This window comes from Copadichromis virginalis, linkage group LG13, assembly GCF_057382275.1.
Source record: "Copadichromis virginalis isolate Kocher_CV1m ecotype Utaka linkage group LG13, C_Virginalis_male_GT1.1, whole genome shotgun sequence".
NCBI classification, from domain to species: Eukaryota; Metazoa; Chordata; class Actinopteri; order Cichliformes; family Cichlidae; genus Copadichromis; species Copadichromis virginalis.
In genome coordinates, this window is record NC_140630.1 from 29071186 (window position 1) to 29087507 (window position 16322).

General features: G+C 39.5%; 1 protein-coding gene across 1 annotated transcript in view; it reads right to left on the reverse strand.

Moving 5' to 3' along the window:
- Window positions 1-16322, reverse strand: part of plekhh2 (pleckstrin homology domain containing, family H (with MyTH4 domain) member 2) — a 40250-nt gene that overhangs the window by 20623 nt on the left and 3305 nt on the right. The window contains exon 2 of the mRNA XM_085478394.1: window positions 16099-16239. Within this exon, the coding sequence (XP_085334520.1) occupies window positions 16099-16221 (123 nt within the window). The 5' untranslated portion in view covers window positions 16222-16239. The remainder of the gene's footprint in view (window positions 1-16098; window positions 16240-16322) is intronic.

Genomic DNA, 16322 nt, shown 5'->3' on the forward strand with positions numbered 1-16322 from the left:
TGGAAAAGCAAAAGTTTATTTTAACTGGACTTTAAAAATAAATAAATCCTAATATCTTACTAGTCTTGTTACATGTTCACACAAGGACCACATAAACATACAGTAACCCCGTCTGATCTAAAATTAGTAATCAGTTTCCTTTCAGTGATCCAGACTGCAAATGTTTGCAAATGCATGGAGATGAAATATCCACTCCACTCGAGCCTGAAGCCAAACACAACAGCACCAAATAAAGACAAAGAAAGTCTTGCATGCCTAACGAGAACTCCACTCAAGATAACGCTGCCACGCTAGAAAGGAGCAGATGCGATTCAGCTGGGTTCTGTTATTCGAAGGAATGCTATGTTCAGATAGATTCACATTCATTTGCAGCCATTTTTAACACAAACTACTGAGATGTTAAGCAACCTACAATGCTAGTTTATTTATCTTCCTCGTGATGAAGATAAGGTGTCATTCAGTGCACGCTGAAACCAAGATGGCTGCTGATTGGGAAAACTGTGTTTGTTACTCTTAGCAATCCAACAAACATCACGAAAAGAACTTAACATCCAAAAGATTGGTTAAGACTTGTATCTTCACAAAGAAGTTTTGCTTCATTTTGTGTGAGTATTTCCACAAACTTTGAAGTTTAGGGTCCCTTTCTTTCATTACATGTGCTCTACAAGTAACACCTGGCTTATTGGATTACCTGGAGCCTGGAATTAATTTTGTCTTCTAAGAATTTAAATTGGTGATCAAGAAACATGACAACTAAGAGGCTAACAGAAGATATTGAAGAAGTTAAGAAGTCTCTTAACTTCATGTCAGAGGAATTGAGTAAGGTGGTGAAACAGCAAGCAGGACTACTGGACTTAATTGAAGAAGTAAGACAACTGAAGATTGTGATTAAGGAAAAAGACAAGAAGATTGAAGAGCTGGAAAAAAGAGTTGAAGATTTGGAGCAGTATACAAGAATGGAAGATGTGATTATTTCTGGACTGAAGACAAATCACTACACCTATGCACGGAGTACAGCAGGTGACAAGGAGGGGGAAGATGCACCAAGAGCTGAAAAGGATTTGCTTGAGCAGCAAGTTATTCAGTTTTTCAAAGACAAAGATATTCTTTTGGATAGCAAAAACATAGCTGCATGTCATACTATTCCACAAAAACATACCAAGATGCCAACTATCATACTACGATTTGTGAACAGGAAATATAAAGTTGAACTGTTAAAGATGGGAAAGAAGTTAAAGGGAACCGGCGTATATGTGAATGAGCATCTCACCAAGAGAAATGCTGAAATTGCACGACAGGCAAGACTATTGAAGAAGGAAAGGCACATCCAAGATACCTGGACTAGGAACTGTAAGGTATTCATAAGACTTAATGGGACACCAGAACAAGCTAAAGTAATTGTTGTCAGAGACATTGCAGATCTTGAGAGATTTAAACAAAAGAAATAGAGTTCAATGTAGAAAAGAATTGTGTTGCTGACTGTGATATGAACAATATCTGATAAGTGTGAGAAAAATAACTATGCATGTGAATGTGTGAACAAAAAAAGGCAAAAAATGGAATATTTTGGATCTCATGATTATAAATTTTATGAGTTGGACAATAGTATTGATCCAGATATCCACCTCTATCAGAATGTTGATATGACATGTGAATATTATAATGGGGAAGAGTTGGATCCCAAGATAAAAGGTTTTTCATTAATCCACTTTAACAGTCGGAGTCTTTACAGTAATTTTTCTAAAATCAAAGCGTATCTTGATCAATTCCAAAATAAGTTTGCAGTGGTAGCAATTTCAGAAACATGGTTGAATGACGACGAAGAATTGCAAGATGGACTAGAGGGCTATGAAATGTTTTGGCAAAATAGGAAGAATAGAAGAGGAGGAGGTGTTGCTATGTTTGTTTTTTCACATCTTAAATGTAAAGTTGTTAACAATATGACTGCTGTGATTGATAACTTGATGGAATGTTTAACCATTGAAATTCAGGTTGAAAGCTCGAAAAACATATTAGTTAGCTGCATTTATCGTACACCTGCATCCTGTATAGATCAGTTTACTAAAGAAATTTCTGTAATATTGGAAAAACACAAGGAGAAGGTGACTTTTTTTTGTGGTGATTTTAACATTGATCTATTGAAGGCAAACGACCATAATAAGACTTCAGAATTTATTGATACAATGCTTAGTTTTGGATTCCATCCGTTGATTCTAAAGCCGAGCAGAATAACGATGGATAGTGCCACTTTGATCGACAATATTTTTGTCAATAAGATAAACGGCAAGATACATAGTGGACTGTTAGTCACAGATGTAAGTGATCACTTGCCTGTCTTTTCAGTGTTTGAAATGAACAATCAACTTCATTTTCAAGAGGAAAAGCAAATGGATTACAGTGGTAGAATAAAAACACCAGAACAAATTGCGGCTTTTAAAACAGACTTAGAAAATTATGACTGGCAAAAAGTTTATGTGGAAGACACTAATGATGCATACAATGCGTTTTTGGATATATTTTTGTCAATCTATGACAGCCATTGTCCAATTAAAAAGTTTTCTAAAAATTATAAAAAGAAAAAACCATGGTTTACACAAGGTCTGGAAAGAGCCCGTAAAAATAAAAATAGGTTATACAGGATTTTTTTGACACATAGAACAAAGGAAAATGAAGACAAATATAAGAAATATCGAAATAAATTAACATCTATTATGCGATACGAAAAGAAAAGATATTATGAACAGCTGCTTCAAAAACATAAAAGTAATATTAAGGCTACCTGGAGTGTATTAAATAGGATAATAAAAAAATCAACATAATACATGTTCTCCAACACGTATTGTAACAAGAGGTAATGTAGTGATTGAGAATACTGAGAGCATACTTAATGAATTTAATGATTACTTTGTTAATGTAGGTCCCAACTTGGCAAAAGAGATTTCTGTACCAGGAGGAAATGATGAAGTAGATTCTACTTCTTGTAAATGTGACTCAATGTTTCTTGGTGGAGTCTGTGAGAGTGACATTGTAGAAGTGGTGAGTAAATTCAAGAGTAAAAAATCCACGGATTGTGACGACCTTGACATGTCGCTAATTTAAGAAGTTCTTCATAGTGTCCTTCAGCCGTTAACATACAGTGGGGCAAAAAAGTATTTAGTCAGCCACCGATTGTGCAAGTTCCCCCACCTAAAATGATGACAGAGGTCAGTAATTTGCACCAGAGGTACACTTCAACTGTGAGAGACAGAATGTGAAAAAAAAAAATCCATGAATCCACATGGTAGGATTTGTAAAGAATTTATTCGTAAATCAGGGTGGAAAATAAGTATTTGGTCAATAACAAAAATACAACTCAATACTTTGTAACATAACCTTTGTTGGCAATAACAGAGGTCAAACGTTTACTATAGGTCTTTACCAGGTTTGCACACACAGTAGCTGGTATTTTGGCCCATTCCTCCATGCAGATCTTCTCGAGAGCAGTGATGTTTTGGGGCTGTCGCCGAGCAACACGGACTTTCGCCACAGATTTTCTATGGGGTTGAGGTCTGGAGACTGGCTAGGCCACTCCAGGACTTTCAAATGCTTCTTACGGAGCCACTCCTTTGTTGCCCGGGCGGTGTGTTTTGGATCATTGTCGTGTTGGAAGACCCAGCCTCGTTTCATCTTCAAAGTTCTCACTGATGGAAGGAGGTTTTGGCTCAAAATCTCACGATACATGGCCCCATTCATTCTGTCCTTAACACGGATCAGTCGTCCTGTCCCCTTGGCAGAAAAACAGCCCCATAGCATGATGTTTCCACCCCCATGCTTCACAGTAGGTATGGTGTTCTTGGGATGCAACTCAGTATTCTTCTTCCTCCAAACACGACGAGTTGAGTTTATACCAAAAAGTTCTACTTTGGTTTCATCTGACCACATGACATTCTCCCAATCCTCTGCTGTATCATCCATGTGCTCTCTGGCAAACTTCAGACGGGCCTGGACATGCACTGGCTTCAGCAGCGGAACACGTCTGGCACTGAGGGATTTGATTCCCTGCCGTTGTAGTGTGTTACTGATGGTGACCTTTGTTACTTTGGTCCCAGCTCTCTGCAGGTCATTCACCAGGTCCCCCCGTGTGGTTCTGGGATCTTTGCTCACCGTTCTCATGATCATTTTGACCCCACGGGATGATATCTTGCGTGGAGCCCCAGATCGAGGGAGATTATCAGTGGTCTTGTATGTCTTCCATTTTCTGATGATTGCTCCCACAGTTGATTTTTTCACACCAAGCTGCTTGCCTATTGTAGATTCACTCTTCCCAGTCTGGTGCAGGTCTACAATACTTTTCCTGGTGTCCTTCGAAAGCTCTTTGGTCTTGGCCATGGCGGAGTTTGGAGTCTGACTGTTTGAGGCTGTGGACAGGTGTCTTTTATACAGATGATGAGTTCAAACAGGTGCCATTCATACAGGTAACGAGTGGGGGACAGAAAAGCTTCTTACAGAAGACGTTACAGGTCTGTGAGAGCCAGAGATTTTCCTTGTTTGAGGTGACCAAATACTTATTTTCCACCCTAATTTACGAATAAATTCTTTACAAATCCTACCATGTGGATTCATGGATTTTTTTTTCACATTCTGTCTCTCACAGTTGAAGTGTACCTCTGGTGCAAATTACTGACCTCTGTCATCATTTTAGGTGGGGGAACTTGCACAATCGGTGGCTGACTAAATACTTTTTTGCCCCACTGTATATTTGTAACAAATCATTTCAAACTGGAATTTTTCCAGATAAAATGATAATTGCCAAAGTGATCCCACTATATAAAACTGGTGATAAACAGATTGTGTCAAACTATAGACCGGTATCTTTACTGCCTCAGTTTTCAAAGATTCTTGAAAAACTATTTGCAAACAAACTAGATTCTTTTATTGATAAATATGATTTATTGAATGATCATCAGTATGCGTTCAGAAGAAATCGCTCAACATCTCTAGCTGTGATGGAATTTATTGAAAATATTGCAACGGCTGTGGATGAAAAACAGTTTGGAATAGGTGTGTTCATTGATTAACGTAAAGCCTTTGATACGATAGATCATTCTTTACTTTTACGGAAGTGTGAAAGGTATGGTTTAAGAGGTGTTGTACAATTTTGGCTAAATAGTTACTTGAATAATAGGTTCCAATATGTGAGTATTAATAACATGAAATCTAAACTTAGAAAAGTAACTTGTGGAGTTCCGCAAGGATCTGTTTTGGGACCCAAGTTATTTTCACTTTATATAAATGATATTTGTACAGCCAGTGATACTTTAAAATATGTGATGTTTGCTGATGATACAAACTTATTTTGCTCTGGAAAAGACATAAAGAAATTACTGAAAACAGTGGAAACAGAACTCATGAAGTTAAATAGATGGTTTGTAATTAATAAACTATCATTGAATGAAAGTAAAACAAAATTTATGTTATTTGGAGGTAGTAAAAGTAATATTAAAGTAAAATTGAATTTAAATAATGTTGAAATTGAAAGAGTATATGAGACAAAATTTTTAGGAGTAATTATTGATGATAAACTTTGTTGGAAGCCCCACATAAAACATGTGAAACGAAAATTATCCAAGTCTATTTCTATTCTTTATAAAACAAGAGATTTTTTGAATAAGAACTGCCTTTATTTATTGTATACTTCCCTTTGTTTGCCTTATATGACCTACTGTGCAGAAATTTGGGGGAACACATACAAAACATATTTGGATTCAATATTTAAATTGCAAAAAAGAGCTATTAGAATAATAAATAAAGTTGGATATAGGGAGTCCACCAACCAGTTTTTTGTAGGATCATCTATGTTAAAATTCATGGACATTATATATTCTAAAACTTTAGAAATGATATATCGTGTGATGAAAAAGAATGTTCCAATTTGTATTTTAAGTATGTTTCAACTAAGAGATGGAAAATATGATTTAAGGGGGTCTTATAAGTTTGAAATGCCTAAAGTGAGAACCAATGTTAAGTATAGATGTGTGTCAGTTTTGGGAGTGAAATTATGGAATGGACTTAATGATGAACTGAAGATGTGTTTTTCTTTGTCATTCTTCAGGAAGATTTTAAAAATTAGTATTATACAAGGTTATAGAAATTTGGTTTGTTAAAAAAATTTTTGTGTTGATTTATCATTGATTTCTTTTCAAACTGTTATACAACTTATTTATCAATGTTATTTATTTTCTTGGTTAAGGATTTGATTATTTCTATGGGGGTAAGGGATAGGATAAGTATAAGCCATAAGGCTTCAGCCTATTCCTTTTTCGGTTTCTGTTTGAGTACTTTTATGTAAAATTATAATCTGTTGTTGTTGACTGAAATAAATTTCAATTCATTCATTCATTCATTCATGAACTTGTAACTGGGAGGCTAGGGATGGATTAATTTGTTTACAACATTGTTATAAAGTCTTTTCATGGCTGTAGAAGTGCTGCATATAGCGCCTTTAACCATTACATAATGGTGATGAGGTGCCAATGTTACAAGTAGCCCTTTGTGTGCTAAGATCACAGCACTACATGTGGAAGCTAGCAGGAGTGTGCTAAAACAACAGCAAAAGGTCACACGGATTAAACACACGCACACACACACACACAGACATGAGATTTAAAAAAAACCTGTGGGAATGAGCAGCGAGACAGAGGGATGACTTGATGAACAACATTCCTCTGAAATTCCTCAGCTCAGAGTGCCGGAAGCAGCGTAGGAACCACTGTCTTCTGAGGAAACTCTCCAACCTCAGAAGCTTAGAGCAGGAAAATATGCAGGATTATAGATGGAAACTGTCTGCGTAGCAACCACCATGGCAAAAATATTCCTCGACATGTCCACATATGTACAAAATGCATTTAAAAAAATTAATCTGTAATTAACATGTGGTGTATAGTACATGTACACCACTGCTCCTTTTTATTAATAATAACAAAGAGAATGGACTGGCATCACTTTCCATCCATTATCTTCTGCTTATCGAATTTAAGGTTGCACGGCAACCATAGGGCAGGAGGTGGGGTAAACCCTGGACAGGCCACCAGTCTGTCACAGGGCTAACACAGAGAGACAACCATTCCCACTCACATTCACACCTACGGGAAATTTATTATCACCAACCCCACTAACTCCATGTGGGAGGAAACTAGAGGACCTGGAGAAAACCCACACAGACACAGTGGGAACATGCAAAAAACATTTTTTGTGGGGTAAAGTTGAGGCAATTTTATCTGTTCACAGGAACAATGAACGGGGTTTCTGTGTGCTGAACATCCTTCTAATACTGTATGGATTGCAATGTAAGTTTTCTTGAAGGACTTAGATGTCTCCATCACTCGCTTAAAAAATATGTTTTACAATTATTAAAATTTTTATATTTTTTGAGGAAAATGTATCAGTTGCTTTTATGTTAATCAAAAATGATTTCTTCCTTTAAAAGTCTAATAAAGTATCATTCTATTTGCAGCCAGCTCACACACTCGTGTGTCACATCAGCTATGCGCTGTGAATAGCTCCTTGTCTTATGTTACTCCGTAGAAATCGACAAATTAGCACTTAAATTAGTAGCTGCCATATCCAAACTTGATGGAAACCGCTGTGAAGAGCGACATCTGTTTTTAGCCTGGAGACAGGCATGGCTGAGCTCCAGTTTTCCCTGCTTCTGTTCACTTGTAGAGACCAGAAGAAGTGGACCAAGCTCAGGCCAAAGCCGGGAAGCCACACCCTGCCAGACACCCACACTGTTTCCACCGCGCAACGTTTTCTGGACCAAAGTGGAAGCGAGGCCTTTTACACAACCGCTGTTCCACCTGACATTTGAACAACATTTCACAGAAGCGGATTCTAGGAAGAAGAATTTATAGGATTATGTCACTGCGTTTCCACATATGGAAAAAGGCTGTGGGTGTATTCAACTCAGTATTTGGACAGTTGAGGTAGAGCTTTTGCACATCTGGTTTTTGAAGATCTATTTTGTCCTGATAAAACTGACAAACTGTGATGAATCCAACAATAACACAGATGCTGCAAACTTTTCTTCACCTACTGCTGCTGTCCCTGTGAACCTCAGAAGCATTACTTTTAAGGATTACTTTTACTACAGGAAAAAGCACATTGCGATGAAGAGCAGACACGAATAAAGGTCAATGCGTATCACACACAAATGCACAGTCTTTCTCTTCCCTATATAGATCCTCGGCTGTACCACAAACGACCGACCACATGTGCCTCTCTCAATGACAGATATAGCATCTGGCTGAGCACGCCATGTTAATTACAGGCCATGTATACTGTAGGTTACAGCTGGAGTCGACACGCACATGGACTTTTACGCACACACCACTTAACAGTGTATACAAAGGCTTAAACACATTAACTGCTGCGTATCAGAGCATTCGAGTAAGTGTGTGTTTGCTTCATGATGTTATATATAGGATGAACCCAACCTGGGCGTGTGTGTGTCACATCCTGTACAGCTCACTTAGGACGGGATAAGAGTAACGCCTTGCTACTCTCTTTGTATTCAGGCACAATACGAGCACTGCTATTGCCGCTTCATCGCGTCCGGCCCTGGCGCTCACGTACACGTGATCTCTGTGCTCTCCCTCAGCCTCAGGTCTATCACCTCTGCAGTCGACTCCCCGTCCAAATGCAAAATCTGAAATCCAGTTCAACTTCCATTCCTGGAATTCCACAACTGACGCCCTGTGGCCAACCTCCCCCTGAACTCGCTCCATCCATCCATCCCTCCCCCACCACTCCATCCGCAGGCCAGACAGCCAGCTCACAAAGCCTCTTTCTGTAGGCTGCGACCCACAGTGCTTACCTTACAGTTAAAACAGGTTTAACACCACAGACTTACACCAAGTATGGTAACTTGCACTGGGGGCTAACGCTGACAAAGACTTTTATTGACAGATTAAGTACAAGCAACTAAGTAAGGACATATATTTTACATTTCATAGGGGATCTAGAACGTTCATTTCATGACAGTCAGTTCAGAATAATCTTAATTATTATTTGAATGGTTCTGGCAGTTCACACAAAGTCTGAAATCAGCTGTTTTAGCTTCTGCTTCACTTCAAGCCATTTTCTTCTGATCAGGCGGGTGGGGCTTCTGTGCTCCCAGTCAGAGCTGTGTGTGTGTGTGAGATGGCCATGTTAGTTCTTTAGCTCTCTGTGACCTCAAACAGACCGAAGAGCAGGAAAAGCCTCTGAAACAGACCTATTAGAGCGTGCAGTATGCAGCTTTTGGGCCACAGGAATTACTTGTACAGAGTTTGACCTCATTATATGAAACTTTGACCACATTTACTATGAGGATCCACCACTGTAACAATAGATATATGATTTAAAAAAATATAGCAATGCCAGTTGGGCTTCCCTTACAATCTAACAATAAACTCTAGTTCCTTTGGCACACTCTGGGGCAGGCACATACCATAGCTGTCCAAAAAACAGAACCCCAGCACGTGCAAAGTGGAGACGGACACGCATGAGGAAAAGCAACATCTGTTTGAAAATGTTATGGTTAGCCGTAGGCATCTATGTGGCTGTGACTGGGCAGCCAGAGACTAAAACTGCAAGCGGATGTTTATGTGTAGCAAAGAAGGAGCGGAAAGCTTTGTGCGCGGTGCTTAAACTGAGACACTTTCTCTCATATCACATCACTGATTGGTGTCTCAAATCTGCATTTTGAGGCATTAAAATTAGCATTTTGGGCCCCACAATGATGTTTTCTTTTGAATAAAGTTATCAGATAACATTTTCGAGGGTCGATAGTATTCGCCCGCTCAAACACTGACCTTTTTATAGAGCCATAGCAGAAACCACTGCTGTGCAATGATGTGGAAATCTTGTCAAGGTCGAAGAAATCATTCGGCAAAAAGGATATTTTAAAATATTTTGAAATGAAACCTCAAGCAGTCAGCAAAACACTGAGTTCTCACTTTGTCTGCAAACACAACAAGGACCAAAAATATACGTTTCTGGACAAGAACTACATCCAGAAGACCAAAGTGAACACTGAATATTCTTGGAGCTTGAGAGATTCAAGCTGTTTAACAGCAGCTGGGAAATACTCAGCTGTACCTTTAAATAATGTTAAGTAACAGACAGATAAAATATTAAAGTGTCAAATATCAAAATCTAAACATAAACATCTTGGAGGGGATGTGTTTAGGGTGACCAGATATCCCATGTGGGACTACAGACACACAAATACTAACAGAAAGAATAGCATCTGAAATAACAAACAATGGTCTTAACTGTAATTAAAAGAGAAGAAGGGAATCCACAAAGACAATCACATAAAGCCATGGAAACAATGGTTTGGAGGATAACACATTTATCCGACTATCCAAGCCTGGATAAATGGGAGGACTGTGTCAGGAAGGGGATCTGGCAGGAACCTGTGCCAAATCAGAATATGGACCCATATACTGTGGCAACATAATATGTGTGTGTTTATGTATTATCTTTGATATCCTAACACGTCTGACGCAAACATACTCTTTGTTACTCCGGATCCGGCCGTGCTTACAGCACCACACAAATAACTTGTCAGATAATATAATTAAAACGCTCCAAACAGCCAACAGGCCCATTTTCAAGGTCTGAATTGGTGAAGCTGGGGCATGTGCCAGTCAAGTGGCCACACCTCCCTAACTTTGACCACTAATTTCACCTCCTGTCTGTTTTGATTTTATCGCTACTTCATTTTAACATTTAGCATCCTGTCTTTTTCTTTTCCAAAACTTTATAGGGAGGTTGAGAATCTCTCCTGAGACAGACACACAGGCACATGGACACAAGAGAAGAAGTGAATGAATGCATTACTTTAAAAAAAAAAAAGGAGGGTGAAGGCTGATATATAGAAAATGTAACACACATGGTCGCTTTGTCTTCATAAGGAGATGTGTAGCCTACTGTTACAGCTGAGAGACCCCGCTGGCCAAAACTAACATGCCTCCCAAATCCAAATATCTGTACACACACACACACACACACACACACACACACGCACACACACACACACACACACACACACTTACTAAACTGGGTATTTCCTCCCCTGGGCAGTTCAATCCTTACACAAGGCTTCATTTTTTTTCTTCCTCCCCCGTTTTCCCTCTCAGTCACCTCATACAGGCTTTCTAGGATTTCAGTAATTTGCCAAGTCTACCCAGACTGCCGTCAATTCATTTCATGCTCCAGTTTTGTGGAACGGCAAATTCAAAACCTTCGTTATCCTCTTTCAAGGTAATTCTGCAAAAAAGAGGGAGGAAACCTACAATAAGAAACACAAGAAACTGCAACATATTGATGGTTGATCAATAATAAAAACTATAACAAAAAGGAAAAATAAATATAAAATAAAAAATGGACATATATTGTACCCACTGCAGATGTAATTATCCATGGCTCCTTAGTTTTCCTCTTCCTTTGTGTCTTGAATCCCTTTCCTATTACTCCTGCATTCCTCTCCCAAAAATGGTCATTCTGACCCCTTAACCCTTCCTCTACAAATTTTCATTCTGTTTGCGTGTTGATACGGACGGCCTGTCGTATTACACTGACCCGGAGCAATCCAGCACAGCGTCTGCTCTGACTCAAGCCTGAATGTTCTGCAGCTGGATCTGCGTGAACATTTCGATACAGTAATAAACACGAGCCACTGACCCTGCTGTTGTCTCGTTTCCATGTGTTTCCTGTTTTATTTTGAAGGTTGCTCTGAATGTGGCGTTCTGTGCTTGTAGTTTTCTCCATTGCCATTTTTCCCGTCTTTGTTAGTGTTAATTCAGCTGTAGATTTTGGTCCGTTTCTCTTTTCTAAAGTTCAGCGTCAAAGTTAAACTTTGGTTCAGTTACCGGGGTAACAGACTGTTTCTCTCTGGCTCCGCCCATCCTGCTGCTGTTGCAGCGGCTGACTGACACTCGGTTTTATCTCATTGTCCATAAAGTATCAAAGCACATTCATTTGCAAAAGTTTACTTTTGTACAAACACTGAAATCCCAGTTAAGCAGGAGTTCTTTTTGTACCTTGCATTTTTATAACCACAAAGCAGGCTGCAGACAGTGTAACTGCATTCTGACTGCACTTCATATGAAAAAGTGTCCACACATTGAAACATGGCTATTAAATGATGTCGAACAGAGCTTCTAACGTATATTTCAGGTCCATAACTAAACTGTATCTGACCTGTTTCTCCATATTTTTATTCTCAGTTTCTGTCAAATATAAAATTAGGATTCGGGCTCCGTCTAATGATTCCCACTGAAGTTGGATACATGGTGATTACGGACAATATAAAAGGGTCATATGTTTTACTGATGACAGAGAGGTCCAGTCTAATTAAATTATAACATAACATAAATATCACAGTCCACATGGACATCCACTGATGTTGGTCGGCTGGATTAAAATGGAGACTCCCCTCTTTTTTTTTTTATCCATTGCCAGAGTGAATCACGCACGCTCAGCTCATACTCGGGGTTGACTGAACTAACTCAGCTCAGAGTTTGATGGAATAATCTCATAGTTTGTTGAACCTTTTTCAGGAACAGCACTTTCTAGATCTTACAGTATTACCAGCATTTTACCTCTTTCAGGGTTATATGCCACAACCTGCGATCTGCCTTTTTGCACATGCTGCAGTGCCATCAATACATCGGAAACAGTAAACAGTTTTTTTTAGCACCAGTTATTTGGGAATCTGAAATGTAGAATGAATCACTGCTCCTAATTAATTCTTTTAAACCCACTCCTCACTGGTTTATGAGTCTACCTCTGTGAAGCGATATTAGGGGGATTTTGCAGTGACGTGCATCCGCCCCCACACGGCTTTAAAAACAACAAGCTCGGGCTGAGGCGGTGGGAGCCACAGCAGAGAAAAACACATCAGCAGGGGTCTGGATGTTAACGTGATGAGCTCAGAGCATTACGAGGTCAGTGAAAACATGTTGACCGGTCATTACACAACAAAGCCACATGAGCAAAGTCAGAACACATTACACAGTACGCGTACACAGCATTTGGACTGCGCTTAAACTTTTTATCAAATAAAATAAGTGCTTAAAAGGGATCTGAATGAGACTGGGAATTTTAAAGGATGATTCAGAATCATATTTGTTTGTTCAGATTAAACTTATTTGGCTTTACTTGAATACTAACATGTGCTTTAGGGTTTGTTTTTTTTCCTCAATATCATTATTTGTGTTGGTGTTTCTAGAAATGCTGCTGAACTCTGACTGAACTCTGGATCCTTGGGAAATGACATCAGTCATCTTTGGTGTGCAGTCAAGACTTAAGGATTACTGCTATTCTTCATCAGATTTAGAGCAGTCATACTGACCAAATATTACAGGGTGCTGAGCAACAGTTTAATGCAGGATAAAGGCTTTGTTGATGTCTACCAAGATTACACACTACAGCTGCCTCTGTCGTCCCCATCAAGACCAAGACCAAGTCTGCTTCTGTTCTCAGAACTGGCTTCCTAACAGAACTGAGGCTGAAGGGGACGAGACAACTAGAGAAATAGTTAAAAAAATAAGAAAAAGCTTAACAAATTCCCTGTAAAATTCCTCCGTGTGGCTACGTAGCAAAAAATAAGTCAGTGGAAGCTTCCGATTGATTAAACTGATCCATGAGGTAACTTAAAAAAGCATTTTGACCCCCTTTGACAAACCGCCGGCCTGTCTGTGGGTAGGCTCCAGCCCTCCTGTGACCCTCAGTTAGATAAGCAGTTAATAAAACTGAGTGATGGATGATTTCTAACTTTACTACAATTTCCTCAATTTTTCAAAATTTCTGTCAGGTGGATTCATCTCCCTGATTTCACCTTATAGTTTGTTTTTACACGGCATGTAACCTCCAAAGAGCAGAGCTAGGATTGAGTAAACACACCAAAGAAGAAAAACACAGTGCGTGTTATGGTGTGTTTAACAGTGTGTTTTCTACTGCTGAGTGGAAAAAGGCCGTAAACCTGTCAAACAGGATGGATAGAGCCAAAAATACACGGCAGAGACTTTCACATGTGCTACGTGGGCTGCAAAAACCCACCGAAGCCAATCTCTCTTCCAAGTCTCTCCGGGAGTTTGTTTTGCTGTCCAGCTGAGCTTACTTTGAGTCTGTAATTGACTGGAGCTGGGTCAATCCCATCATGCACTTCGTAGCGCAGCCCTGTGGTCAGACTGCTGTTTACATTAGAGCTCTAATCAGCATCCCTACAGAGCCGCTTCAGATCTAGGCCACTGAGCAGTTTGGGCCTGTCCAGTGTCGGCCAGCTGGGAGGGACGGCCCGTTCTGTGCCCACCAGACACACCACCACTCAGTTTGAGAATGCGCATCATCTTCCCATACATGCGAGGACCTTCTTCCCTTTCCCAGAGATCATTTGTTATAGTGTGTCAAAGCAGCACCACTTCCTTTGTCTGTTGCCCTTGAACATAAGTTTGTTTGCATAATCTCTGATTCTGAAAGAACTGGACAATTTACTTCTAACTAACTAGTTCAAGTTTAAGTTTAAGTTCAAGTTTAAATTTATTTATATAGCACTTGTTTAAAAACATCAAGTGTTGACCAAAGTACTGTACAACAAAATGGACAAAGCAGAGGACATAAAAGAAAAACAGAATAGTGTTTTAGAAGAGAATACAACCATAGAAAGAATAATGGTAACAAACTAATGATGAATCAAAAGCCAGAGAATAAAAATGGGTCTTTAGACGGATTTTAAAAGTATCCACTGTCGGGGAGGACCTGATATGCAAAGTATTCCACAGTTTGGGGGCAGTCACGGCAAATGTCTGGTCTCCTCTGTGTTTTAGTCTGGACCTAGGGACAACCAAAAGCATTTGGTCTGCATACCTCAAGGATCTTGGGGGAGAATACCAGGTTAGGAGATCAGCAAGATATGTAGGGGCTGGTCCATGCAACGTCTTAAAAACAAGTGTTAAGATCTTAAACTCAATTCAAGAGCTGATTGGCTGCCAGGTAATGATGCAAGTATAGAAGATATATGATCTCACTTGCGTGTGCCAGTTAGGAGCCATGCTGCAGCGTTTTGGACTAGCTGCAGTCGGCCAACTGATGACGAGGTAACACCAGAGCAGAGGCTACTACAGAAGTCAAAGCAAGACGAGATGAGGCAGCTCTTTCTCTTTTTCCTGACAATACTTTCCTTAAAGATGTAACACATTTTGGGGTAAACTTAAAAAAGGCAGCGATGTAAAAGTGAGTTCAGGAGTCAAATGTGACAGGAGAGTTGGAAGCAAACTATAATGTGATATTTAGAATCCCCATATACCTGTATCTTTCTCTAAATGTTGTTAATAATAAACAATGGCAGCAAGACACATAGAATTAACAGCTCTACATGCTGTTTTTATCACTCTGACCTTCAAATTGGTCTTGAAGGAGAGGTCAAAGTCTGCTAAGTGTTGAGTGTAATACTACAAGATACACAAGCCACCCATGGGAAAAGGATAATCATTGGATCCAGTGTTTTATTAGTAATGTGTGTTTTAATTCAGCATTATCTTCAAACAAATTCCAGTTAGGTTAGGCGACTGGATATTGGCTGTAGCCGAGTCAACTGACAGTCGCTTTTTTCTTTCCTTTTCGTCCTCTTTATTTTGGTATTGCATTGGTCTGCCTTCTGGACAATTCAACACTACAAAAAATGTAATCTGTCACAATACAGTCTGTGATCATATTTGGAGTATTCGTTCACTGACGAGCTCATCCTTCAGCTTTAAAACCAAATTAATCCCAATTAAGGGAGTTTTCTCTGAAAATGTCATTCGCGTGCCGCATACACACATCTGCTAAAAGACAGCCAGTCTCTGTTTGTTGGACCGATGATGGCCAGCTGGGATATTTTACCGTATCATTTCCATATGACAGCATTTTCAGCATTGCCGTAATTCGGTATTGGCGTCACGTCTCTGCTCTTTCAGATACAACAAACTGTATCTGCCTGTCAATCATCAGCATAGCTTTTCTTGCAAAATAGCTTTGCACCTGTTCCTTTGACCGGGGTTATCTCGCAAAGATGAATGTACTCAAGCCAACCTTGTCTGCTGTGAGCTCTCGGATCTTGATGATCTGCACTCTGAACTTCATGAGCAGTGCTTCCAGGACCACACACTTCTCCTTCCAGTCCTCTTGGCTCATCGCCTCCTCCCCCTCCGCCATATCCCTCTGAAAAATACCCTAAGCAGTGAGACACAGAGTGTATATACAGTACAGTATGTGTAGCAAAACATTTTTGTGCAGACATTTAACATTTTTACATT